Source organism: Mobula birostris, chromosome 3, assembly GCF_030028105.1.
Source record: "Mobula birostris isolate sMobBir1 chromosome 3, sMobBir1.hap1, whole genome shotgun sequence".
Taxonomy (NCBI): domain Eukaryota; kingdom Metazoa; phylum Chordata; class Chondrichthyes; order Myliobatiformes; family Myliobatidae; genus Mobula; species Mobula birostris.
Genome location: NC_092372.1, coordinates 61003537 through 61030145, shown reverse-complemented (window position 1 = coordinate 61030145; position 26609 = coordinate 61003537). Strand labels below are relative to the sequence as shown.

At 41.1% G+C, this 26609-nt stretch overlaps 2 protein-coding genes across 3 annotated transcripts in view; one reads left to right on the top strand and one right to left on the bottom strand.

The window, feature by feature from the left end:
• Positions 1 to 15208, top strand: part of rasl11b (RAS-like, family 11, member B) — a 74530-nt gene extending 59322 nt beyond the window's left edge. Inside the window, exons 1-4 of one of the 2 annotated variants that reach the window (XM_072252714.1) lie at positions 4910 to 5201; positions 5595 to 5651; positions 5781 to 5857; positions 12075 to 15207. In XM_072252714.1, the coding sequence (XP_072108815.1) occupies positions 5087 to 5201; positions 5595 to 5651; positions 5781 to 5857; positions 12075 to 12542 (717 nt within the window). In that variant the 5' untranslated portion in view covers positions 4910 to 5086 and the 3' untranslated portion in view covers positions 12543 to 15207. Of the gene's footprint in view, positions 1 to 4909; positions 5202 to 5594; positions 5652 to 5780; positions 5858 to 12074 lie in introns of those variants that run through there. The other variant, XM_072252715.1, reaches the window with a different exon arrangement.
• Positions 14523 to 26609, bottom strand: part of scfd2 (sec1 family domain containing 2) — a 302066-nt gene continuing 289979 nt past the window's right edge. Inside the window, exons 8-9 of the mRNA XM_072252713.1 lie at positions 23383 to 23502; positions 14523 to 15089 (exon numbers count right to left, since the gene is read on the bottom strand). Of these exons, the coding sequence (XP_072108814.1) occupies positions 14997 to 15089; positions 23383 to 23502 (213 nt within the window). The 3' untranslated portion in view covers positions 14523 to 14996. The remainder of the gene's footprint in view (positions 15090 to 23382; positions 23503 to 26609) is intronic.

The following is a 26609-nucleotide window of genomic DNA, read 5'->3' as shown; positions in this document are numbered from 1 at the left end:
TTCCATACCACTTCTGTGGTGACTAAATGAGTCCACATGGAAATCACAGGCTCTTCTACAGGTGGGTCAGGAGTCGGCTAGACGTGCTTAATGGAGGGATAGAGTGAGTGAGTGAGTGGCTAGTTTGTGAGATCCCTTTGCAGGGACTCAAATTTCTCAATTTGAAAGATCATGGGCCAGGCATTCCCAGTGCCCTTGTGCACACTCCGGAATGTTATCCTCTGTCTCCCTGAGATTGCTTTCAGTGATGGAGCTTGGAATGGCATGCTTTTGCTGACAGTTTGGTGTTGGACTGCACAACTATACAAAACTGTTCATGGAGCTGGCTGAGACCAAAGAGGGGCTCAGTACCGATTCTTGGTGCAGTTAATGATAAAAATAGATGCCTCAGACCCAGAATTTACAGCTTCCACTAGCTATCTTGAGAGCTCCTGTCATGTGGAAAGAGTAAACTGAAGAATTGCTCTAAGAGATAAAAGCAGAAAAAGCTACCATTCCAATGTATTTTTGTACAAAGCCTGAAACAACGGGCTATTGAAGCTAAAACACACCTCAATGCCAAGTTTTAAGTTTTGCTTAATTATAAGCCAGTGAGGATACTTTAATCAAGGTTTAAAAACCAAATTGCAGCATAATCAATGCTACATTGAAAATCACGTGTTAGCGTCCAGGTACTTCCCAGAAAATATTTTCCAGATATCTATGCCATCACGCTTTGAGAGATTTGGCAATTTACATGAATACAACAGAGTGTGAATGGAAATGAGCAGGAAAATAAAACAAAGTATGATAATGGTATAAAAGAGAACACTGAAATCTTCTATTATCATGTAAATTGTTGGAAGGAAATAAGAAGGGAGAAATAAACTGATTAATTTTAGAAGTGTTGGGTAGGGCTAGAATACTTCATTGAATGCTTTTAATAGCACTTAATCGAGAAATAAATGCTGATCAAAAGTTGGTTAAAAAAAAAACAATGGATGTGGTGAGAATTGGTGGGCAGGATGTACTGCTTAGTTGGGATTATTTACCTGGACCCATGGCTTGCATGCCAGGTTGCTCAGAGAAGTGAGCTGGAGGTACAGTATTGGAAGACCTTGATTTTCCAGCCTCTACATAATACAAGGGGAGGTAGCAGAGTATTGGGAATTGTCATCTGTTGAAGAAAGGGGGTAAAACACTCATACTAATTACAGTATAAAGCAGTATAAAATGATGATAATGAAACAATAATGAGGGAATAGATGACCAGAGGACATATCAGCACACATCTGTGAAGGACAGATTGTATTTGAGTAATGCAACTGAATTTTTAGAACTATCACTGGAGAAGGTTCATGAAGAGAATGTGGCGGATGTGGTCTAAATGTTTGACTTCTTCATGAAAGATTGATTGACATTGTGCATTACGAGAATCATTGTCTTCCTGCATAAAGACAGTTGAGGTAAATATTTTACTAACTGCAGGATTGTAAATAATGTCACTTCACAAGGCTCTGCCAGGGCAACTTGTCTTTTTCAGATATATAAATGATGTGTATCTCAATAAAACACATTGGGTTATAGAGAATATATTTTATTTACTTTATTGGAATATAAAGTAAAATTTCAAAATTTGCCAGTATTACCATTCAACATGCTCGAAATGCTCGAGGAACTTAGCAGGTCAGGCAGTACATGTGGAAGGAAATGAGCAGTCAATGTTTTGGGCTGAGACCCTTCATTGGGACAAGAAGGGAAGAGGACAGAAGTGAGGATAAAAAGGTAGGGGAGGGGGGAGAAAAGCAAATGAGGGTGGATAAGTCCCAGGGCCTGACAAGATGTCCCTTCAGACTTTATAGGAGGTAAGTACAGAAGGTGCAAAGTCCCTGGCAGAGTAATTTAAAACATCCTAAGCCACAAGTGAAGTACAGTAGGATTGGAGAATAGCTAAAAGTTGTTCAAGAAAGGCTCTAATGATAAGCCAGGAAATCATAGGCCAATGAGCCTGAATTTCTAGTGGATAAGTTATATGAAGGTATTCTAAGCAACTGGATATATGAATAAATGGGTAAATAGGGCCTGAGTAGAGATAGCTAACATAGTTTTGTCTGTGGTAGGTCATGCTGAACCAATATTACAGTGTTTTTGGAGGAGCTTATCGGGAATGTTGTTGCAGGAAAGGCAGTGGACATTTTCTACATTTGCCTTTGACAAAGTTCCCCATCAGAAGATGGTCCAGAAAGTTCATTCGCTTGGCATTCAGGATGAGGTAATAAATTGGATTCAACATTGGCTTAGTGAGAGAAGCTGAGTAGGAGATGGTTGTCTCTTTGACTGGAGGCCTGTGACTAATGGTGTGCCACAGAGACTGGTGCTGTGTCTGTTGTTGTTTGCCATCTATATTAATGACTTGGATGATAATGTGGTAAACTGGATCAGTCAATTTGCAGATGACACCAAGACTGGGGCAGAGTGGACAGCGAGCAAGGCTATCAAAGCTTGCAGAGAGATCTGGATCAACTGGAAAAATGGGCTGAAAAAAGGCAGATGGAATTGTAATGCAGACAAGTGTAAAGTGTTGCACTTTGGGAGGACAAACCAGGGTGGGACTACAGTAAACGGTGTGGTAAAAGAAAGGGATCTGGGAATAAAGAACCATAATTCCTTGAAAGTGGTATCACAGGTAGATAGGGTCATAAAGAGAGCTTTTGGCACATGGGCCTTCATATTGAGTACAGGAGTCGACATATTATATGCAGTTGTATAAGACATTGGTGAGGCCTAATTTGAAGCATTGTGTGTAGTTCTGGTCATCTACCTACAGCAAAGATATCAATAAGATTGAAAGAGTAAGAGAAAATTTACTTTGCCAGGATCTGAAGACCTAGGGAAAATTTCAATATTATACTTTATTCTCTGAAACATAGGAGAATAAGTGGAGATTTGATAGAGGTTTATTTATGAGGGGGTATACATAAGGCAAATGCAAGCAGGCTTCTTCCACTGAGGTTGGGTGAGATTAGACCTAGAGGTCATAGGTTGAGGGAAATATTTAAGGGGAACCTGAGGGGGAACTTTTCCACTCAGAAGATGGAGCAAGGAGTTTTGGATGAGGTTTGATTGCAGCATTAAAGAGAAGTTTGGATGGGAAAGGTATGGAGGGCCATGGTCTCGGTGCAGATCAATGGGACTAGACAGAGTAATAGTTTAGCACAGATGAGATGGGTCAGAGGACCTGTTTCTGTGCTGTGGTGCTCTATGACTCTATAGTAGGTGAGTCCAGGAGATGAGAAAGGAAGGTGGGTGGGTGGGGTACAAAAGGAAATGACGTGAGAAGCTGGGATGTGATAGGTGGATAAGGTAATGGACCAATAAAGAAGGAATCTGATTGGAGAAGACAGTAGACCATGGAATAAAGGAAAGGAGGAGGTGGAGAACTAGGGGAGGACGATGAGCAGATCGTAATGATGGAGAATGGGAAAGGGAAGGAGTGAGGAAGTAGAGTGATTACTGGAAGTTAAATAAATCGATGTTGATGCCAATGTATTGTTCTGCTGCAACTGGACATGGATAGCAGGCAGAATGGATGGACATGTGGCAGGTGGAATTTAATACAGCTAAGTGTGAGGTGATGCATTTTTATAGAATGAATGTAGAGGCGACATAGGTTTCATTAAAACACCATCCTAAAATATCAAAGAAAAACCTGAGGGTTTATGTGCATAGATATTTGAAGGTGGCAAGATGTGGTGAGAGAGCAACTGGCAAAGCATAGGAGATCCTGAATTTTTAAAATATTGAATGCAGAAGTAGAAATTTATACTGCATTTAAAGCTCTGGTTACGCCACAAGACAATTGATCCATTTCTGCTTAGCACATTTTAAGAAGGATATGAAAGTCCTCAACAAAATGCAGAAGGGATTTCCCAAAATAATTCCAGGGTTGAACTATATTGCTTTACTGTTAGGCCTTGTTCTTTTTGAGAAGAATAGATTGAAATGAAATTTGATAGATGTGTGACCCATTTCAATGTTAAAACAAGGAGAAGAGCCAGAGTACACACAGAATGGGGCAGGAGACAGGACACAATCTGAGAGAGAACTATTTTTACGCAGACAGTGGCCATGATCTTGACCTCACTGCCTAGAAGGCTGGTATGATTTCCAAAGGAAATCAAATGGGATCATGTAGGAAAAGACAAATCTGGGATATAGCGGAGGAAATGAGACTGATGAGCCAGCTTGGACTCGATGGGCCAAATGGCTTCCTTCTTTGCACCCTTGAGAGTTTATCCTAAAGCTGGACATTTCTGAAGTCATTTAACAAGTTCAAGTTACATGCCAACCATTAGGGACAACTGAATACTTTACTAAGCTACAGTCGTTCTTTGCACATAAGGGTCGCTTTGGCATTGAAGAGGTTAGACCGTACCATAGAAACATGCTACGATTTAAAAAAAATAGAAGTTACACACCTGTTTATTCGCATTGCTTAGATTTCCTTCTCAGTGAAATGTTAAGAATCTAATCCGACGGAAGAGAAAACCATGATTGCTCTCACAAGTCTATTTGAATAGACTAAACACAATAACAATAGGGGATGAAAATAATAAAACTGCAATGCCGGAAAAAACATTTAAAACAGAAAATGCTAGAAATATTCAACAGGTCAGGCCGCATCACATATCCTCACACCTGCTGAATATTTCAAACATTTTCTGTAACGATAGGGGGTATTGGGCCAGGTGCCACGGAGTCAAGGTGTGCGCACTCCCCTGCTTAGCCACGGCTGGCAGCAACCCAGTGGTAGGCGAGATGGAGGACTTGCAGGTAAGATGACGTCCTTCTGCAAGCATCCAATCGGTGGAATCACTGGTGTCCAATCAGAGGCAGCGTGCAGGTTGGCTATAAAAGTGAGCCGAGCGGGCGTCGCGGCTCCAGTTTGAGAGAGCGGACGCGGGTGGTGGGGATCGTCCTGTGCTGAGGCAGCGGCGGCGGCTTGCGGGATCACCACTGTAGGTGGTGTTTTCTCAACTTCTCGCCACGATTTTCGCTCTAGTCTTGCCCCCGGCTGCCCGCCGACTTTCCGTCGCCACCGCTTGATATGCGCCTGGTCCAGAGCATGTCGACGATTCAGGAACTTGGACCTGCGGAGTACACCCCTAGCAACCGGGTGATCAAGATCGCAGTCATCGGCGGCAGCGCTGTGGGCAAAACGGGTGAGAAACGGGCGCAGCTCTGGGCGGGCGTAACCCGGTGGGTTTACTGCAGGCGTCAGTCGGTGTGGCGGCCTGTGGCTCTGAGCCCAGGGAGCTGAGCTGCGAGGCGAGTCAGGTTGGTTCGCCGGGCTTTGATGTGTGTTTTGTTGAGATCCCCGACGCCGGCTGCAGCCAAGGCCGCGTCCCCCACGCGGCGGAGGAGGGGTTTGACAAATGGAGAAAATCGGAGTTATTTTCCTTTGGGGAATAGCGGTCTGGAGAAAAATCCTTTACTGGAATTTAGCGGCTACCCGTCCACTGTCAAATGCATTATCTGAGAGAGGGAGGGGACGTGTTGAAGGATTCATGTCTGGGTTACACGCAACTTCACAATCCCATTTATTTCTCCTTCAGCTTTGGTGGTGCGGTTTTTAACCAGGAGGTTTATTGGCGACTATGAAAGAAATGCAGGTAAGTTCCTATTTTGAGAATACATAAAAGTTTGATTTGCGGCACCGTGTAAGTTTCTTTTTTGCCTGCATCAACTCCGCTGTTCAATCGAAAATTAATTCTCTATTCTGTCGGCTGGTAATATTTCAGGTACATTATACTCCAGACAAGTACAAGTAGATCGAGAGCAACTTGCACTTCAAGTACAAGACACACCCGGAGTTCAGGTGAGGTTTCTGGATAGGGTTTTTAAGCTTTGTTCGTCTTCTCCAACCTTTATTGTCTATTGCATGGATGAAACCTTATAATGGGAATTAAACATCACTACTTCCACCAGTGTAAATAAGGGAATACTTGGGATAATTTGGCTTAATTGAAAAGCTGTTTGGATTCTCTAAAGACGATTTTAAAATTTAATTAGTGCAATGGTAGAGGTTTGCAAAGCTTTTAAGAAAACAAGGCAACTAAAAGGTCATAAGGGAAAAGGTGAACTATGAAAACAAGCAAGTCAATAATATCAGAGGATACCAAATGTTTCTTCAGAATCAGGTTTATTATCACTGGCATGTGATGTGAAATTTGTTAGCAGCAGCAGTTCAATGCAATACTAGAAGAGAAAAAATAAAGTAAATCATTACAATGTATTTATATTGAATAGATTAAAAATGTGCAAAAAACAAATACTGTATATTAAAGTCAGACATATAAAGTGAAAAAGAGGTGAGAGTAGATATAGGACCACTGGAAAATGGCACTGATGAGGTAGTAATGGGAGATAAAGAAATGGCAGATAAACTAAATGAGTATTTTGCATGTATTCACCGGAGACACCAGCAGTATACTGGAAGTTCAAGAGTGTCGGGGCAGAAGGGAGTGAAATTGCTATTACTAGGCAGGTGTTTGGGAAGCTGTGAGGTGTGAGGGTAGGTGAGTCACCTAGACCCAATGGACTACACCCCAGGGTTCGGAAAGGTAGCTGAAGAAATTGTGGAGGCATCAGTAATAATCTTGTGAGAATCACTGGATTGTGGCATGGTTCTGGGTGATTGGAAAGTTGCAAATCTCACTCCACTCTTTGGGGGCGGGGAGTGAGGCAGAAGAAAGGAAATTATAGGCCAGTTGCCCTGACCTCAGTGGTTGCGAAGATGTTGGAGCTCATTTGAGGTCATCTCAGAATACTTGGAGGCACGTGATAAAATAGGCCAAAGTCAGCATGGTTTCCTCAAGGGAATTCTTGCCTGGCCAATCTGTTGGAATTCTTTGAGGAAATAACATGCAGGATGGACAAAGGAGAATCAGTGGATTTTCAAAGGCATTTGACAACATGCTGCACATGAGGCTGCTTAACAAGATGAGAATGTATGGTATTACAGGAAAGATACAAGTGTGGATAGACAATTGGCAGGAGGCAGAGAGGGAGCCTGTTTTGACTAGCTGCTGGTGACTAGTGGTGTTCCATGTGATCATTGTTGGGACTGATTCTTTTTGTTATGTCACTGATCTGGATGATGAAGTTGGTGGCTTTGTGGCCAGGTTTGCAGACATCATGAAGATAGATGGAGGGGCAGTTAAACTCAGGAAACGGAGGGGCTGCAGGAGGATTTAGACATTAGGAGAATGAGCAAAGAAGTGGCAGATGGAATACAGTGTCAGGAAGTGATGATCAGGCACTTTGGTGGAAAGAACAAAAGTGTAGCCAATTTTCTAAATGGGCAGAAAATTCAAAAATCAGAGGTGCAAGGTGACTTGGGGGTCCTCGTGCAGGTTAACTTGTAGGTTGAGTTGGTAGTGAGGAAGGGAAATGGAATGAAAGGGTTATCGTCTGAGAAGCATTTGAGGGCTCTGGGGCTGTACCTGCTGGAATTTAGAAGAATGAGGGGAGATCTTACTGAAACCTATCGAATATTGTAAGGCCTTGATAGAGTGGATGTGGAGAGGATGTTTCCTATTGTGGGTGAGTCTAGGACTGGGGGGTCACAGTCTCAGAATAGAGATGGAGATGAGGAGAAATTCCTTCAGCTAGAGGGCCGTGAATTTGTGGCTGTCGGGGCCTGTGGAGACCAGGTCATTGGGTGTATTTAAGGCAGAGATTGATAAGTTCTTGGTTAGTCAGGTGTGATGGGTTACCGGGAAGAGGCAGGAGAATTGTGTTGAGAAGGAAAATGGATCAGCCATGATGAAATGGCGGAGCAGATATGGCCTAATTCTGCTCTTGTATCTTATGGTCTAAGATTTGCTTCTAACTTTGTCAAAGTCATAAATGTCACTATAACAATTTTAGGACTGAATGTGCAGGTGTTCTTGTTCTCCTCAGATTATACTTGTTGACCGTATGCTTCTTCAGTCTGTGTCACTTTAGATATGGCTTATGATTGTAGCTCATCACTTTTCAGTCTGATCCTTGAATCGTATTCAAAAATTTTACTGCAAATTCAAACATATAATGTGGTTTGGCTTGCACAGTTCTGGGTGAGAAAATTCCAGATTCATGAAATGCTGGAAACATTCAGCAGCTTGGGCAACATCTGTGGAAGGAGAAATGTCAGCAATTACCTGCTGCCTTGTACTCCTTGCCCTCCCCCACCCTTTTATTCTGGCTTCTGTCCCCTTCATTTGTAGTCCTGATGAAAGGTCTTGGCCTGAAGCATCATCTGTTTATTTCCCTGCATAGATGTTGTCTGAATTGCTGAGTTCTGCCAGCATTTAGTACATTCCAGTGGAGTTTTTGTTTCAGGTTTGGACTTTTCAAATAAAGGGCTTAGACTTGAACACTAATGATTTCTCTATCCACAGATGCTACCTAACCAGATGTTTCCAATATCAGAATTGGGCTCAGTATCACTGGCATATATCATGAAACTTGTTCCTTTGTAGCAGCAGCACATTACAATAGGTATATATAAAAGAAAATTAAGTTAATTTGAACAAAGGAGAAAATACCAAGGTAGTGTTCATGGTAAATTGTTCATTCAGAACACTTTTCATTTCCAGAGGTCATGGGGAAACAAAGTTTTACTTTTATACTAATTTCACTGTTTAAGATTTAGTCTCCAATTAGTGAGTTGGTGTCCTCACAAAATTGACACTGAGCTACAGTAACCAACAGGAATTCTGCAGATGCTGGAAATTCAAGCAACACACATCAAAGTTGCTGGTGAATGCAGCAGGCCAGGCAGCATCTCTAGGAGGAGCTACAGTTGACGTTTCAGGCCGAGGCCCTTCGTCAGTCCTGACGAAGGGTCTTGGCCTGAAATGTCGACTGTACCTCTTCCTAGAGATGCTGCCTGCTGCAACTTTGATGTGTGTTACTGAGATAGTGTTAGTTTTGTGAGGATCTCGCGTCTCACTTTTTAGAGTGTAATAATATATTTAATTTAGATAGCTATTTAGATTCATAATCTTTATTGTACTTGAGATCAGGCAAGGCAGTGATCAGGGAATGAATGGAGTTGCTGTCTTAAGTTAGTAAGTTAATAGAATTAGTGACTTGCTGTTGAGTATGCAGCGAATGCATATCCCGTTGTAACCTATGACAAACTATTCACAACATCTCCAACCTCCATGGCAAATCTGAAGCTGACAACCCTTCCACTTTCACATAGAAATGACAAAGAACAGGGGTTCCAGAAGATTCTGGTGGACACTGCTAGTCACTGACCTCCAGGTAGAATACATACCATGCACCACCCTCTGCTGCCTTTGGGCAAACCAATTTCAAATTCATGCCATCAGGTTCCAGTGGATCCCATGCTTTATGACTTCCTGTATAAGCCTACCATGGGGAACTTTTATCAAATGCTTTCCTAAAATCAATATATAATCCATTGCTTTAACATATCAATAATTAGAAACAGAATGGCTTGGAAGGCAACTTGTGGCACACTGTGGAAAGAACAGGTGATGGGTTTGAGGGTTTCTGTTTGGTAGTGTTTTTCTTATTAAGCAAATGGACCACTTGATCACAAAATCTAATTGGATTAGGCCTCAAAGTCTGTTTTGGCTGATGAAAGCTGAAAAGCTAGTGTTAAGTCATGTAAATTTTGTTGGAAGATAGTTCTGGAAGATTAGTGGAATAATGGCACAAGGGATTTGGATGGAAATTTTAAAATATGCCCTGCTTATCTGGGAGTCAGTATACCAAAAGTGCAAGTAAAGGTTGAATTAGACTTGGTGTTTTTTTTTAAGAATATAGGCCATTTGGTTGACATTTAATTTGAAAGTTTGGAACAGTGATCAAATTGGGGATGATGGTAGCTTAAATCAGTTTCAGTAGTGTGGAAGTGAGCAGTGTTAGTTTGTGTGGTCCTGATGGTTCCCAAGTGCAGAATTGAGACAGCTGGATTTCTTCAGTGTGCTTATAGAGTGAGGTGACATGGATAAGAAGGGCAAGGACAGATTCTAGAGCGATGTGGTACAAATGAGTGGATGAGAAAGGAACAGGAGTGTAGCCTCAATACCTAGACAATGATGTTTTGGAGATGTGCAGTTAAATGAGTGCAGACAGGTTAATGAGAAGAGATGGATAGCCTTCATCAAAGTTACTTTGGATATAATTAACTCTGAACATTTATAGTATTTTGGCAGGGATGGAAAGTAACTGAACTGCTCTGGGGATGATGAGCATGGATTGGTATGTAGCACCAGGCTAGAGACATAGTTTGTGTGGGTAAAGGGCAAGGCTTATTGTTAAGGAAAGGAGTGAAAATGAATTTGAAGGAGAATTTGCTCTTCAGCAAGAATCCATTTATTTCCTTGACTATTCTTATCCTAGGGGCACTGAATTATCATGTAGAGCATGACTCCTAAACTGCTGCTCGTGATTTCTTTTAAATTGGATAAATAGTTTTGTTGTGAGCAGGCAAATGAGGATCAAGTTTGGCAGTAAGCTTGGCATACTTTTGCAGATTTCTAAAGCACTAGCACTTCTGTTGCCTGAACTGAGAAGCCCTACAGATTCACAGTCCATTAATCAGCAGTCTGTGGTAAGCTGCTGGATACATGTCAAGTCTGTTCTTTATCTTACTGCAGTTAAGTCCAGAGCAGAAAAACAGGATCTGGCATTTTAAACCTCTATGATATTCCAGTAAGGTGATTATTTGAGTACATTCGATGAAGAATTACTCTTTAGAAAAGCCTGGAATTCTGCACCAGTGGTTTAAGAGCAGTTTTGTGTAATGTGGAGGTGGTCCCACAGTTTGCTCTTTTTCAAGATTTTGATTGCAGCAGTTCAAATGTATCCCTTCAACCCATCTCCCATTTCAAAATCAACATTTTGGGAACATGTGTTTTCACTTGATACTTAAGTCTTGAAGTAATTTAACTTGTGTGAAAATTTAACAGAACAGAGGTAAAATGTTCAGCTGGATGTGGAAACTGCTCACTAAAACTGAAAACAGCACTAGGAAGAACATCCTGCCTGAATGCAATATGCAGGTTTTGGTGTTTCCATTAGGGCTAGTTTTTGTGTAAATTTAAATGTACATTTAGCAAATGTTACTAGAAACACTCGAGTTCAACCAAATTGATGATTAATGTTGTTGCTTAAAGACTGAATACATTCCAACTAGTTTTTCTTCCCAATGCCTCTGATTAACAGTCCACTATAGTTTGTTTCCTACTGTGAACTTTCTATTAACCTCAAGCTGCCCCCAGTGATCCTTTCTGCCATCTCCCAGGTCCTTCTGGTGCTGTTTCATGTTTCTGAGATCAGTTCCAGCCGTCATTCCAAGCTGGGAGAACTCTATGCTTTGATACTGAGTTATGGAGAAACCATGGGAGGCCCACCATACTTGGAATGCCACTTACGTAGTGATGTCTTGGGATTTTAACAAAATGAGAATATATTAATGACTTGTATTTTATGACTAGATCTGCTGCAACGTTAGAAAGTTTTGGCTGTTTGTTATTTTAAGCTTTTTTGTTTTTTAAAAAAACCATGAGTTCCCCTGGGTTTGCTTTTTTTCAAATAAAACTAAAATGTTGCATTCAGTCTAGTTAGTTCAATTTGTAACTTTGCCCACAAGCCCCCATGTTTGAAGTATAAAATAGAGAATTTTTACAGTCTAGTCAGTCTGTTTCCTGCGAATAGAAGTGCTACTTTAATCAGACTGCTCCTTTGATTCCTTGCTGAAGTCTGACACTTTTTGTGCTTTTGAGCTGTACAGCTGAATCAACACGGCTCTATGGTAGTAAAGCCATTATGTGGCTCAAACAAAACCAAATGATTCAGAAATGCAACATGGCACATATTTGGATGGCTTTTGTATTTGACCTTTGAGTTTTTGAGTTATCTACAAAGTAAACTTTTCACTGCTATATTTAAACTAGATGGAATCTGACATTTCCATTCATCATGTTTCTGCTTGGAGTATTATTAATCCTTTGAAACTTTTTCAGCATTTGCATTTTGATACAAACTTGATCACATTTTATTCTCGTTTCTAGATAAATGGGCAGAGTCTTAGCTGCAACGAGCTGCTTAACAGATCCATACAGTGGGCTGATGCAATTGTACTGGTCTATTCAATCACAGACTACAAAAGTTATGAAATGATTAGTCACCTCCATCAGCATGTCTGCCGTGTGCATCCAGAAAACAGAGTTCCTGTCATAATTGTTGGAAACAAGGCTGACCTCCTTCATGCTAAACAAGTGGAACCTCATCATGGCCTCCAATTAGCAAACATACTTGGATGCACCTTCTATGAGGTATCTGCCAGTGAAAACTATAATGACGTGTACAATGCATTTCATGTGCTTTGTAAAGAAATTAGTAAGCAACAAATGAGCAGCAATGCTGAAAAAAGAAAAACATCCATTATACCCAGGCCAAAATCACCAAACATGCTAGATCTGCGGCGGCGTTTCAAACAAGCTCTTTCTGCTAAAGTACGAACTGCAACATCTGTTTGAGGCTGACACCTGAAGATCCTGATATGAAGTGCTTAGTCACTTTTTTGTAAAATACTGTGACAAATCAACATGGGTGTGAAAATCTGGAAAGCCAAGGCTATACTAGAAACTGAATGACCTACCCAGAACAGACTGTCCATTTAATCATTCACTTGGATCTTTGATCATTATTAAGAAGTGATTTTTGAAAATGGGTACTTCAGTGATCACTGTTATTCTCTTGAACATGGTGGGACCAGACCAGAAGTATCTGAAGTTGACTTCTGTGCTCCCTATTGGGAGCCTTGTAGGTTTTGATTTTGCAGTGTCTGTAGTGATTTGTGTAAAATATGCACTGATGCATGGCCCAGATGGGACAGAGCGATTTCAAATTGGAGTCTTTGTTAATTCCTTTAAACAAAAAGTAAATCAGTTTGACTGCTTGGTAGCACATCAGTTGCTTTGTTTTATAATACTGTTTCACAAACTTGAATGTGTGGACAATCCTGCTCTTGTGCTGTGGGAGTGCATGCGAAGAATTCAAAGACGGCTCTGATCTTATACTCCGAATTGCCCTCTGCTAGAAGCTGTGAACTATGTGGAATAATCATCCCCATAGTTGTTTCCATGTGCTGGTTTGGATGGCTGTTCAAATATGTCAGAAGTCATATGCAACCTTCATATGTGGAGTCTCAATGAGCTAGCTTCATTTGAATAAAGCTATTACATAGGCAAAGTTGTTCTCTTTCCACTTCATTTTAGCCAGTATGAGGTAGCATTTGCTGCGGTACAAAATCATCTGCTTCAGTCTTGCATTTTTATTCTACCCCCCCCCCCCCGTTCCTGAGAGAATATGAAAATGTTAATAGAAGTATGATAAAGTATTTCATCCCACATCCAATACAAAACAGCTTCCAAACTGGAGCACCACAATATGCTGAAGGAGCTCAATCTATGGAAATGAATAAACAGTTGATGTTGTGGGCTGAAACCCTTCTTTAGGACTGGAAAGGAAGGGGGAAGATGCCAGATTAAAAAGGGTGGGGAGAGGGGCTGGAAGATAGCTGGAAGGTGTGGGTAGGAAAGTTAAGGGACTGGAGAGGAAGGAATCTGATAGGAGTGGACTATTGGAGGAGGGGTAATACAGGTGAGAAGAGATAAGAGTCCAGAGTGGGAAGGGGGAGGGAATTTTTTTTAACCAGGAGGAAAAATTGATTTTTTTTTCTCCCTTGGGTCTCCTTTTCCTTTTTTCCTATGATCCACTCTCTATCAGATCCCTTCCTCTTCAGCCCTCACCTTCTAGTTACCCTCCTTGCCCTCCCCTTCCTTTCCAGTCCTGAAGAAGGGTCTCAGCCTGAAATGTTGACTACTTATTCATTTCCAGCAATTTGTGTGTGTTGCTTTGCATTTCCAGCATTTGCAGTGTGTTCCAAATTGGAGTTAGTTTTAACTTGGGTCAAATGTCAAAGCCAAGTTGGACAATGCCTGTCTTAATGGAATGGGGTTCCTACAGTCTTAAGTGCAATGGGCTTGAAATGTCTTTCTAAGTGCACTTTATGGATAGCCGGGCTCTTTGATGTCTGCAGTAGGAATTCCTTTCCAAAGAGCGCATACTTTCCAGCATGTTGACAAATAAACAGTTGAACCAAGTGTACTAGTGTTTTATGAAAGATCTTGTATTTACTTTCATAGAAATGGTTGTGTACAGTATGATTGTCAAGTTAGAGTATGTTTATTTTGCCACGTTCTAATTGTTGTAATGTCAGCTGGGTTCCAAGCATACTTGTGTGACCAAGCACTTTAAGCATATCTAATCTCGACTATTTGAATTCTCTAATTCCATGATTGTATAGTGGGTCACTTATGACTGCTATTTAAGTCAGCCCAGAGCTCATGCTGAGTTTCTAGTATTAAAATGCTGTCCTCAATTAAACATGAAATATATTAAGTGTATCCCAGAGTATCTACTTAAAAAAAAGTCACTGAACATTTTAGCCAAAATTATGATTTTAAAGTATTTAATACAAACTCTGCCTCTTACCCAGTTAGTACAATGAACATGTAGACAAGTAGAAGTTGACCAGAGATTTCAGGAGTGGAATACCATCCTTTCACTAAGCACAACAGTAATCTAGAAATCCTGGTATGTTTATTCTAATACTGATGTTTTTATTTCAAAGCACTAGTACTGTGTGTATATAAAATTCTAAACTCTTCAAGCTAGGGTAAAAATATATTCTGGAAAAAACTGCTTTGAAAGCCAAGTCCCACAGCCTTGATAAAAATGAAAAAACGGTTATTTACATGGCTCATTTGAATGTCAGACAGGTTACTTGACTTGTGTCATCCCTTATCACAAAAGGGCATTGAGGCAATTTGCAGCATATCCATTTATTTTCATATATTCAGGTAGATGTCTTGGATTTCTGAGTTTGCAGAACAGTTGAAAATTTATGGCTAGCAACACGGCATCTGTTACACTCCAATATCTGGATGTAGTCTGTTATTTGCAAAGATGAGCTGAGTCACATCAAGTGGTGTTAGTAGTTGAGTGGACAGCACAATCACCTGAAAACAGAAAAGATAAACAGAATCTGAGCCATGTGTTTACAAATCTGTTACCTTAACTAATGGAAAGTCGCAAATTTGGATAACAAATATAAAGTACTAATGGTGACATTAAACTGCTTTATGATTTACCCTCTCATTTGATCCTGTATTCATGTAGTATGGTCACGGGGCTATCACAGTTAGAATGATCCTGGGCTAGTACTGGACAATGGGCTAGGTTGCTTGCATGTAAGGAGAGGACATAGATACCCTGCTATGTTTATTGTCAAGGCTCATTCATCATTAATAATTATTTGTGGCAATGAAAGAATGCCTCTTCAGGATCAAATCAAATGTAAAAAAATGCCACCGAAAAACTCCTTGACACAAATTCCCAGTTTTCAAAGTGAAATATGTGTAGTTGCCATTGTAGACATTCTCGCACAAGAATGTAAAGCAAGTTGAACCAGAAGTCATACTCTGCCAACAATCAAATTGATTTTGGGAGAACAGTTTACAGAATCATATTACAAAGAGTAAGAAATCTGCCCGAGGGTATCCCCTGCAACTTGAGTAAAACCTACACAAAGCTGATACAGTACTCATTGGCCCTGTAATTAGTTCAGCACTCTTAAAAGGTTGTATCAGATTTTTAGATACTGCATTTTGCAGTATTTTAAAAATATAACACAATATGATTTATTTTTTGGTCGACTGCAACCTCTTTCTAGATCACATAACTACAATACAGTACTCCAGTTTTTAAATTACACAGTTATAGGGTGAACCTTGATACACTTATATGTAGCTAAAGATAGAAATGCTGTAGCAGGATCAGTTGATCCATTAGCCAACATGCTTTCAGCTACTGAGGGTAGGTTACTCCTGATTTGTTTTCCATGATTCTCTAAAAACATAAAAGAAATCTGACTGCAGGAATGTTAGAAATTTTAAAAATCTGAAGTAATGCAATTCACAGCAGGTAGATAAACATTTTAAAGAAAGTAAAACTTGCTAGCATTGTTAATGTTTTGAGGAGAATTTGAAACCAGAGTTCCCTTGAAGGTCACAAGTGAAATGTTACTGTGATTCTCTCTTTCAATTGGCAATCAAGCTGCCTTACATTTCCAGCATTTTTGTGTTTTTTTTTTGCAGCAATTGCCTTATTGAACCTTCCTAACAAGACCCTTTAAAATGAACGAGACACCCCTTGGGTCCACTCTAAAAGCATTATATTTCTTTGAGGAGGAAATTGATTTGTTGATGAACATGCAGCCAACTGCATACCTTTGTAAGGAAAAATAGATGATGTTGAAGCTTTTTCAGTGAAATAGTGAAATTAAGCTTAAATGACAGTAACAGAAGATAGAGCAGATTGCATTAGATTGTGGCACATTGGGATTAGTACCTTTTGGCCTTATTAAGTGGCTGCCCTAATAATCTGAAGTTTAAGGGAAATAGTTAAAAAGGTATCAAAAAGCCAAACCCCTGTTTAACTGAGTAAAAAATTATGTATTTAAATAGAACACATTAGTAAACTACCAATGTTACTACAGTACTATAAATCTAAGTATTAGTTCATCATGGTTACCACCATCTGAATTCATTGTGTTTTACCTGGCAATTGGTAAACTATCCATAAAGCATCAAGGTTTAAAGCTTTTCCCAATAACTCCTTTTAATCAGTTCCTGACATACTTGAACATTACAACATAGTTATGCGATCCAATGCTTCCTTTGAACCTGATATTGTAGTGTGTTTGTTGCCAAGGGAACTGTTTGGTGTGGCATGATTAAAAAAGCCTCTTTCATCTTCATTGTAGATATCGGCACAAAATTTTTGAAACAAGTTGGGGAGTTTGGTGAATTTCCATGTTCATGCACTTACTATCAGCACTACCTTTCTCGCTGTGAGTGTTTTCTTGAAATTAATGTGGTGCCTATTAAGACAACCAACCACCTGTTGCTTTAAAATCTTTGTGACCCAGCTTCTCAGCTAACTCCTCTGACTTGTTTTTTAACATTGGTCCACCAACATGCACACCTTGTCTTAGTTATAATCGACAACTATTGATTCAGGGCCTCTTCAACATCTGGGTCCTTACATTCAGACTTTTGTTTTTGTGATGGCCCCTGTTGCTACTCACATAACACCCATTCTTCTCGCCATTTATCTTGCTGATGTATCAGGTGTGTAATTGTAGGTTTTGGCACTCCAGTTATCTCTGCCAGCTGATGGTGAGTGGTGTCAGAAAGCTGGCTTTTAATTTGGTCCAGCAGGGTTTTTAGCTAGTGTCAAATCTTTTCATGGCAAAGGTCTCAGTTTAAAAATAAATGTATCCCAAATCACTGCTTTTTGAATCGGTGTCTGTCGGCCCAAATGGATAACCTAACACAAGCACAAGCAACCGATGCAACTGTTTACTCCAAGCACAGTGCAGTGTCTTATGGCCACACGAGTGCATGTGACTGACTGTCTCCTGCCCCAGTTAAGTAGCATTGTGTCCCAAATAAACAAAGGGAATCACAGCTATTTTTCAATTTGTTTTTGTTCTTTAAAAGTTTTCCCAAATAAGTGGCTGCCCCGATTAACTGATGACCCAATGAACTGGAATCCACTGAGGTTTTGATTCCTAGTTGTACTGCATGGAGAGCTAACTGCCAGCTAAAGTTTTGTTCCTCTCCTGATGCAATGTGTTTTGAAGCGGATTCCGCTCAGCCGTGGTTACTTTGCTGTGAATGCTATAGACACCTGTGCACAATCTGAGTAACAAACCATCCACTCAGTTGCAGCTATGATCCATGAGGCAAATCTTGAGTGGCTGGCAAATAAGGAAAGAGACTGAAGGATGATGTTGTTAGATTATGCAAGATAATGAGGCCCAGAAAAAAACTTCCCAAAAAAAATCACCTTCAAATTAATTGAGACGGTGTTCAGGAACTAATAAAGGCATATTTCTCACAAATTGGTAGATTTTATTCTCCTGGCATAACTAGCATACAGAAAACTGGAGAAACGGGAACCTGGAATTACTTGAAAAGCATCTGTATGCTCTGGAAGGAGATATTCAGTGGTTTCCCAGTTGAATGAACCTCAATAGAAAAAAATCAGCTCCTAATCTAAGACGGCTTTTTGTTGGGTGTGGGTTTTTCAGCATGAAACTGACTTAAAATATGACAAGTTCTTTACACTTGCAGTAGAAATATTCAATTAGTATTGTACTTGGTTTGGACAATCTACAAAGGGAATTATAATGAATTTTAAACTCGAGGGTACCTTATGAATATCCAGAACTGAAACCATAGCAAATTTCTTATCCTTTGGTTTATTTTTGAAGCCATTTACAGTAAACATGTCATTGAGATATGTAAAATTTATTTCAAAATGGATCAACTTGACTGGTAGCAGGCTGGATCAGTTATTGGGAGTGTTGATGTTTTCCAATTTACAGAAAAGAAAATATCAAATAACTTAGAAGAGGTACAGAGTCATATAGTCAGACAGCATAAAGACAGGCCCTATGGTCAGTCCAATACGCTCATGCCTACCACACCATACTAATCCCATTTGCCAGCATTCATCTGTAGCCTTGTGTACATTGGTGATTCAAGACCTCAACTAGTTACATCTACAATGTCGTGAGAGTTTCTGCCTCTGCTATTCACTCAGGATGTTCCAGAATACAATCACTCTTTTGGTGAAAGTGTTCTTCCTCAGATCCCTTCTAAACCTCTTATCATTGCCATAAATCTATACCATATAGTTTTAAATATTTCTATTTTGGAGAAATGTTTCCTACTATCTACCTTATGCACGCCATAAAAAGTTTATATAACTCCCAGTCTCCACTACTCCAAAGAAAACAAATCTGTCCTGTCATGAGAACTGAGACACTTCGACCCCGGCAATCTCCTCAGTACCCTTTCGATTCTAATCACATTCTTCCAAAAGTGTGATGATAGAACCAGATATACCATTATTTGGATAGTTTACGTATCAGTCTTTTACTGCATATGAATTTTAGAGACTAAGACCCCTGTTATTGTTGCATCAGATAGAATTTTTGGGCAATTGGTATCTATTGGCTAAATTAGCTCATTTTGTTGGCAGAGTTCGCACCAAACACTTCATATTTATTTTCCAGTATCCTAGAGTGTGTTGTTCAACTATACTCTCATCTCTTTTTATTGCAAATATCTATTCAACTGGATTTCTTCACAAACAACATGAACACTGCAACAAAGTAAAATTAAATTGCTACTGCAGTCTCCTTGATTTCTCAGTTTCAAATTGTAGTGTTCTACGTTCTTCACAATGTTTATTTTTTTGATGTCAGATCATATCTTCAAACAAAAATGTTCACTTCTAATCTACCTCTGCTTTAGCCTTGGTGCCTTTACTTCCTGATTGACATAGTACTCTTATCTGTAAACTTTCAAGATATGGCTTGCCTTTCACTGCCCCCATCTCACAAATCTTCACTCCATGTATGGTCCACTCCAGTTCACCATACTTATTTTTAATTTCCCCAATATTGATTGGCATCTTCCTAGAGCAAGGGATTTAGATGGGGTGGAGTTTGTTAGCTGTGTCAGCAAGGTTTCCTGACACAGTATGTAGATAAGCCTACAAGAGGAGAAGTTGTACTTAATCTGGTATTGGGAAATGAACCTGGTCAGGTGTCAGATCTCTCAGTGGAAGAGCATTTTGGAGATAGTGATCACAATTCTATCTCCTTTACCATAGCATTGGAGAGGGATAGGAACAGACAAGTTAGGAAAGCATTTAATTGGAGTAAAGGGAAATATGAAGCTATCAGGCAGGAACTTGGAAGCACAAATTGGGAACAGATGTTCTCAGGGAAATATATAGCAGAAATGTGGCAAATGGGGATATTTGCGTGGAGTTCTGCATAAGTACGTTCCAACGAGACAGGGAAAGGGTGGTAATGTACAGGAACCGTGGTGTACAAAGGCTGTTGAAAATCTAGTCAAGAAGAAAAGCTTACAAAAGGTTCAATAAACTAGGTAATGACAGAGATCTAGAAGATTATAAGGCTAGCAGGAAGGAGCTTAAGAATGAAATTAGGAGAGCCAGAAGGGGCCATGAGAAGGCCTTGGTGAGCAGGATTAAGAAAATCCCTAAGGCATTCTACAAGTGTGAAGAGCAAGATGATAAGATGTGAGAGAATAGGGCCAATCAAGTGAAACAGTGCAAAAGTGTGAATGGAACCGGAGGAGATAGTGGAGATACTTAATTAATACTTTGCTTCAGTATTCACTACAGAAAAGGACCTTGGCGATTGTAGGGATGACTTACAGTGGACTGAAAAGTTTGAGCATATAGACATTAAGAAACAGGGCATGCGTGGAGGTTTTGGAAAGCATCAAGTTGGATAAGTCACCAGGACCAGACGAGATATACCCCAGATTACTGTGGGAGGTAAGGAAGGAGATTTCCGAACCTCTGGCAATGATCTTTGCATCATCAATGGGGAAGGGAGAGGTTCTGGAGGATTGGAGGGTTGCAGATGTTGTTTCCTTGTTCAAGAAAAGGAGTAGAGATAGCCCAGGAAATTATAGACCAGCGAGTCTTACTTCAGTGGTTGGTAAGTTGATGGAGAAGATCCTGAGAGGCAGAATTTATGAACATTTGGAGAGGCATAATACGATTAGGAATAGTCAGCGTGGCTTTGTCAAAGGCAGGTCATGCCTTACGAGCCTGATTGAATTTTTTGAGGATGTGACTAAAGACATTGATGAAGGCAGAGCAGTAGATGTAGTGTATATGGATTTCAGCAAAGCATTTGATAAGGTACCCATGTAAGGATTATTGAGAAAGTAAGGAGACATGGGATCCAAGGGGACCTTGCTTTGTGGATCCAGAATTGGCTTGCCCACAGAAGGCAAAGAGTGGTTGTAGACGGGTCATATTCTGCATGGAGGTCAGTGACCAGTGGAGTGCCTCAGGGATCCGTTCTGGGACCCCTTCTCTTCATGATTTTTATAAATGACCTGGATGAGGAAGTGGAGGGATGGGTTAGTAAATTTGCTGATGACGCAAAGGTTGGGGTGTTGTGGATGGTGTGGAGGGCTGTCAGAGGTTACAACAGGACATTGATAGGATGCAAAACTATGCTGAGTAGTGGCAGATGGAGCACAACCCAGATAAATGTGAGGTGGTTTATTTTGGTAGGTCAAATATGATGGCAGAATATAGTATTAATGGTAAGACTCTTGGCAGTATGGAAGATCAGAAGGATCTTGGGGTCCGAGTTCATAGGACACTCAAAGCTGCTGCGCAGGTTGACTCTGTGGTTAAGAAGGCATACGGTGTATTGGCCTTCATCAACCATAGGATTGAGTTTAAGAGCTGAGAGGTAATGTTGCAGCTTTATAGGACCCTGGTCAGACCCCACTTAGAGTACTGTGCTCAGTTCTGGTCATCTCACTACATGAAGGATGTGGATACTATAGGAAGGGTGCAGAGGAGATTTACAAGGACGTTGCTTGGATTGGGGAGCATGCCTTATGAAAATAGGTTGAGTGAACTTGGCCTTTTCTCCTTGGAGCGACAGAGGTGTTGAGCGACCACTCTCCGCTGAACAGTGACGGCTCCTCTGTAGAGATCGTTAAGAGCACCAAATTTCTTGGTGTTCACCTGGCGGAGAATCTCACCTGGTCCCTCAACACCAGCTCCATAGCCAAGAAAGCACAGCAGCGTCTCCACTTCCTGCGAAGGCTGAGAAAAGTCCATCTCCCACCCCCCCATCCTCACCACATTCTACAGAAAATGTATCGAGAGCATCCTGAGCAGCTGCATCACTGCCTGGTTCAGGAATTGCACTGTCTCGGATTGCAAGACCCTGCAGCGGACAGCGAGGTCAGCTGAGAAGATCATCGGGGTCTCTCTTCCCACCATTACAGACATTTGCAATACACACTGCACCCATAAAGCCAACAGCATTGTGAAGGACCCCATGCAGCCCTCATACAAACTCTTCTCCCTCCTGCCATCTGGCAAAAGGTACCAAAGCATTCGGGCTCTCACAACCAGACTGTGCAACAGTTTCTTCCCCCAAGCCATCAGACTCCTCAATACCCAGAGACTAGACTGACATCTACATCATTTATCATTATATTGTAATTTGTCCTCTACTGTGCCTATTGTCTTGTTTATTATTTATCGTACTGCTCTGCACTGTTTTGTGCATTTTATGTAGTCCTGTGTAGGTCTGTAGTCTACTGTAGTTTTTGTGTTGTCTCACTAGTCTTAGTGTAGTTTTGTGTTGTTTCACGTAGCACCATGGTCCTGGAGTAACGTTGTTTCGTTTTTACTGTGTACTGTACCAGTAGTTTATGGTCGAAATGACAATAAAAAGCGACTTGACTTGACTTGGAGGATGAGAGGTGACTTGATAGGGGTGTATAAGATGATAAGAGGCATTGATTGTGTGGACAGTCAGAGGCTTTTTCCCAGGGCTGAAATGGCTAACACGAGAGGGCACAGTTTTAAGGTGCTTGGAAGCAGGTACAGAGGAGATGTCAGAGTAAGTTTTTTTATGCAGTGGGTGGTGAGTGCGTGGAATGGGCTGCTCGCGATGGTGGTGGAGGCGGAAACAATAACAATAGGGTCTTTTAAGAGACTCCTGGATCGATACATGGATAGAGGGCTATGGATCACCCTAGGTAATTTCTGAAGTAAGTACATGTTTGGCACAGCATCGTGGGCTGAAGGGACTGTATTGTGCTGTAGGTTCTCTATGTTTCTATACCCTCATCCTCCCTAAAACTCCATACCTTCAAAATCTTCTCAACTTACTCTTTATTTATTCTCGCTCAGCATCCACTCTCTGTAAGCTGCACTAATAAACTATAGAGATATTACTTGCAGCTGTGGCCAGACATAGTTTTATGGTCTGTAGCGGCAGACGAAGACATCATGAACTCTTGTTCTCTTTACTGAAATGACAGAGATACCAATAACCTTTAATGGGCATTCCAATGCATTAATTTATTCTGTAGATGAAGGAAATTATTCCACTATGGAGGATTTCACAATCAAATCCAGACCTTTTAACACGCATCAAAACCAATTCAAGCTCAACAGAAAGCAAGAGGAAATCTTTGATTCCTCCTTCCCTGAGCCTAAATCCATGAAAGTCAATTGGAAAATTGAAAGGCCAGCGTAAACCTTAGCTTATCAGTCCTCAGTTTTAGGACTGAGAAGCAATTATTTAAAAGAGTAACAATTGCTTTCAAGATGTACAATGTTGACTCACTTCATCAGTCAAGTGCAAATATTACTCACCTGAGAGTTGGGTTTGTATGTTGAGATGAGGTCTCTTATCATTCGTACTTCTGAGATTGTGACTCCACCCAAAAGGAACACCATTAGTAAGGGATGGTCACTGGGATGGGGCCGGCTCACCTATCGTGTTAACAACATAGAACAGTATTTTTGTCATAATCCAGACTACACTGTACAGCTCACTGCCCCTTTTCCAAGGCAGAAGTCACACTGCTTCATTATGAATACTTTACAACTTATATTTTTTTGTGAAGGTATTTTTGCCACATTACACACACTTTGTAAACTGAGCATTTTACAGATTTAGAAAGGAAACTCTTGGAGGACTAGTGGATTTCCTGTTTAAATATCAGAGGTTTGATGAAGTTGCTATAGGCTGGAGTAGACCGTGATGACAATACTCCCAGTGAGATGCTTATGAAATCCATCCTGAGTCAAGCATGTACTGTAGAAAACAGTGAACATGGCTGAAATGAAAGAAGAGAGACTCACCATCATTTCTTGGTGCATAATAAGCCTGTGAATCTCATAATCATCCCCAGCAAGCAATATGGACTTCATAAGGCTGCCTTTAAACTATGGCCTTTGCCAATATGACAAGCTTAGAAACAATTCAATACCAACACACACATATAGAAATTAACAATTATTGTGTTCAAGAATACTGCTGAAAATGGCACAAACACATCGTTATACAGATCAGGGAATAACTTTGATTTTAAAAATAATTTTTAAAATTGTCATTCATCACTGAGATAAATTCAATGATGTATTACACATTTCTAGCAACTTTTGAAATAGCTGCTAAAAAACTTGCCTCGTAATTCTCCTTAAAACTTTTCCCCCCTCTCTCTAATGCTATGTCCTATGTTTAAGAGCTATTTAGACAGTCACGTGATTAGGCAGGGAATAGAGGGACATAGCCCCTGTGCAGGCAAACAGAGTTAACAACAAGGCAAGGGACTCTGTGGAGTGGTTCCCTGAACAAACTGTCCAAATCACCGGCAGAATGTCTCATCGCCAGAACTCGTTAACAAACATCAAGAACTCTCATGATGAGAGGGGCCTTCAGTCACATCCTTCCTGTACAGATGGCAGAATCCTAACACACACTGCTGTCAGGACAATTGTGATGGGAAAGAGATGGTCACTCACCTCTTTGCAGACTGGATTTGTTAAGAGCGTGTGGTGAAGGATGCAAGGGTCCTTGTCTTGGTTCACCCCCAGCAGATGCAGAACAGAGGACTCTCTGATCTATGGAGTGTTCCCAGGGGTACACACACTGAGAAAGGCAAGAAGTGCTACTGAAAGGTCATCAGCTTGCTAAAAGCCACACTTTGAACTGGCTGAAACTTGTTGGCCTTCCAGTACAACAAAATGTCTGTAAGGAAATGCTGCTGACTGGCACATTCCAGTCTGCGGGAGTACACACTGAGAGATGTACTGAAGCTTGGTGCAGCCAATGCAAAGACTCTGGTGGGAAGGTCCATAGACTAGGCTCTTCACTACAGGACATGGAGGGGCTGAGTCAGATGGGGATGCCCCTCAAAAAATGAAAGGGTGTACTGCCCCATAAGCCATATAGAACATAGAATAGTACAGCACAGTACAGGCCCTTCGGCCCACAATGTTGTGCCGACTCTCAAACCCTGCCTCCCATATAAGCCCCCACCTTAGATTCCTCCATATACCTGTCTAGTAGTCTCTTAAACTTCACTAGTGTATCTGCCTCCACCACTGACTCAGGCAGTGTATTCCATGCACCAACCACTCTCTGAGTAAAAAACCTTCCTCTAATATCCCCCTTGAACTTCCCACCCCTTACCTTAAAGCCATGTCCTCTTGTATTGAGCAGTGGTGCCCTGGGGAAGAGGCACTCTATCTATCCCTCTTATTATCTTGTACACCTCTATCATGTCTCCTTTCATCCTCCTTCTCTCCAAAGAGTAAAGCCCTAGCTCCCTTAATCTCTGATCATAATGCATACTCTCTAAACCAGGCAGCATCCTGGTAAATATCCTCTGTACCCTTTCCAATACTGCTACATCCTTTCTATAGTGAGGTGACCAGAACTGGACACAGTACTTGAAGTGTGGCCTAACCAGAGTTTTATAGAGCTGCATCATTACATCGCGACTCTTAAACTCTATCCCTCGACTTATGAAAGCTAACACCCCATAAGCTTTCATAACTACCCTATCCATCTGTGAGGCAACTTTCAGGGATCTGTGGACATGTACCCCGAGATCCCTCTGCTCCTCCACACTACCAAGCATCCTGCCATTTACTTTGTACTCTGCCTTGGGGTTTTGTCCTTCCAAAGTGTACCACCTCACACTTCTCCGGGTTGAACTCCATCTGCCACTTCTCAGCCCACTTCTGCATCCTATCAATGTCTCTCTGCAATCTTTGACAACCCTCTACACTATCTACAACACCACAAACCTTTGTGTCGTCTGCAAACTTGCCAACCCACCCTTCTACCCCAACATCCAGGTCGTTAATAAAAATCACGCGAAGTGAAGGTCCCAGAACAGATCCTTGTGGGACACCATTAGTCACGATCCTCCAATCTGAATGTACTCCCTCCACCACCACCCTCTGCCTTCTGCAGGCAAGCCAATTCTGAATCCACCTGGCCAAACTTTCCTGGATCCCATGCCTTCTTTCTGAATAAGCCTACCGTGTGGAACCTTGTCAAATGCCTTACTAAAATCCATATAGATCACATCCACTGCACTACCCTCATCTATGTGCCTGGTCACCTCCTCAAAGAACTCTATCAGGCTTGTTAGACACAATCTGCCCTTCACAAAGCCATGCTGACTGTCCCTGATCAGACCATGATTCTCTAAATGCCTATAGATCCTATCTCTAAGAATCTTTTCCAATAGCTTTCCCACCACAGACGTAAGGCTCACTGGTCTATAATTACCCGGACTATCCCTACTACCTTTTTTAAACAAGGGAACAACATTCGACTCCCTCCAATCCTCCAGTACCATTCCCATGGACAACGAGGACATAAAGATCCTAGCCAGAGGCTCAGCAATCTCTTCTCTCGCCTCGTGGAGCAGCCTGGGGAATATTCCGTCAGGCCCCAGGGACTTATCCATCCTAATGTATTTTAACAACTTCAACACCTCCTCTCCCTTAATATCAACATGCTCCAGAACATCAACCTCACTCATATTGTCCTCACCATCATCAAGTTCCCTCTCAACCTC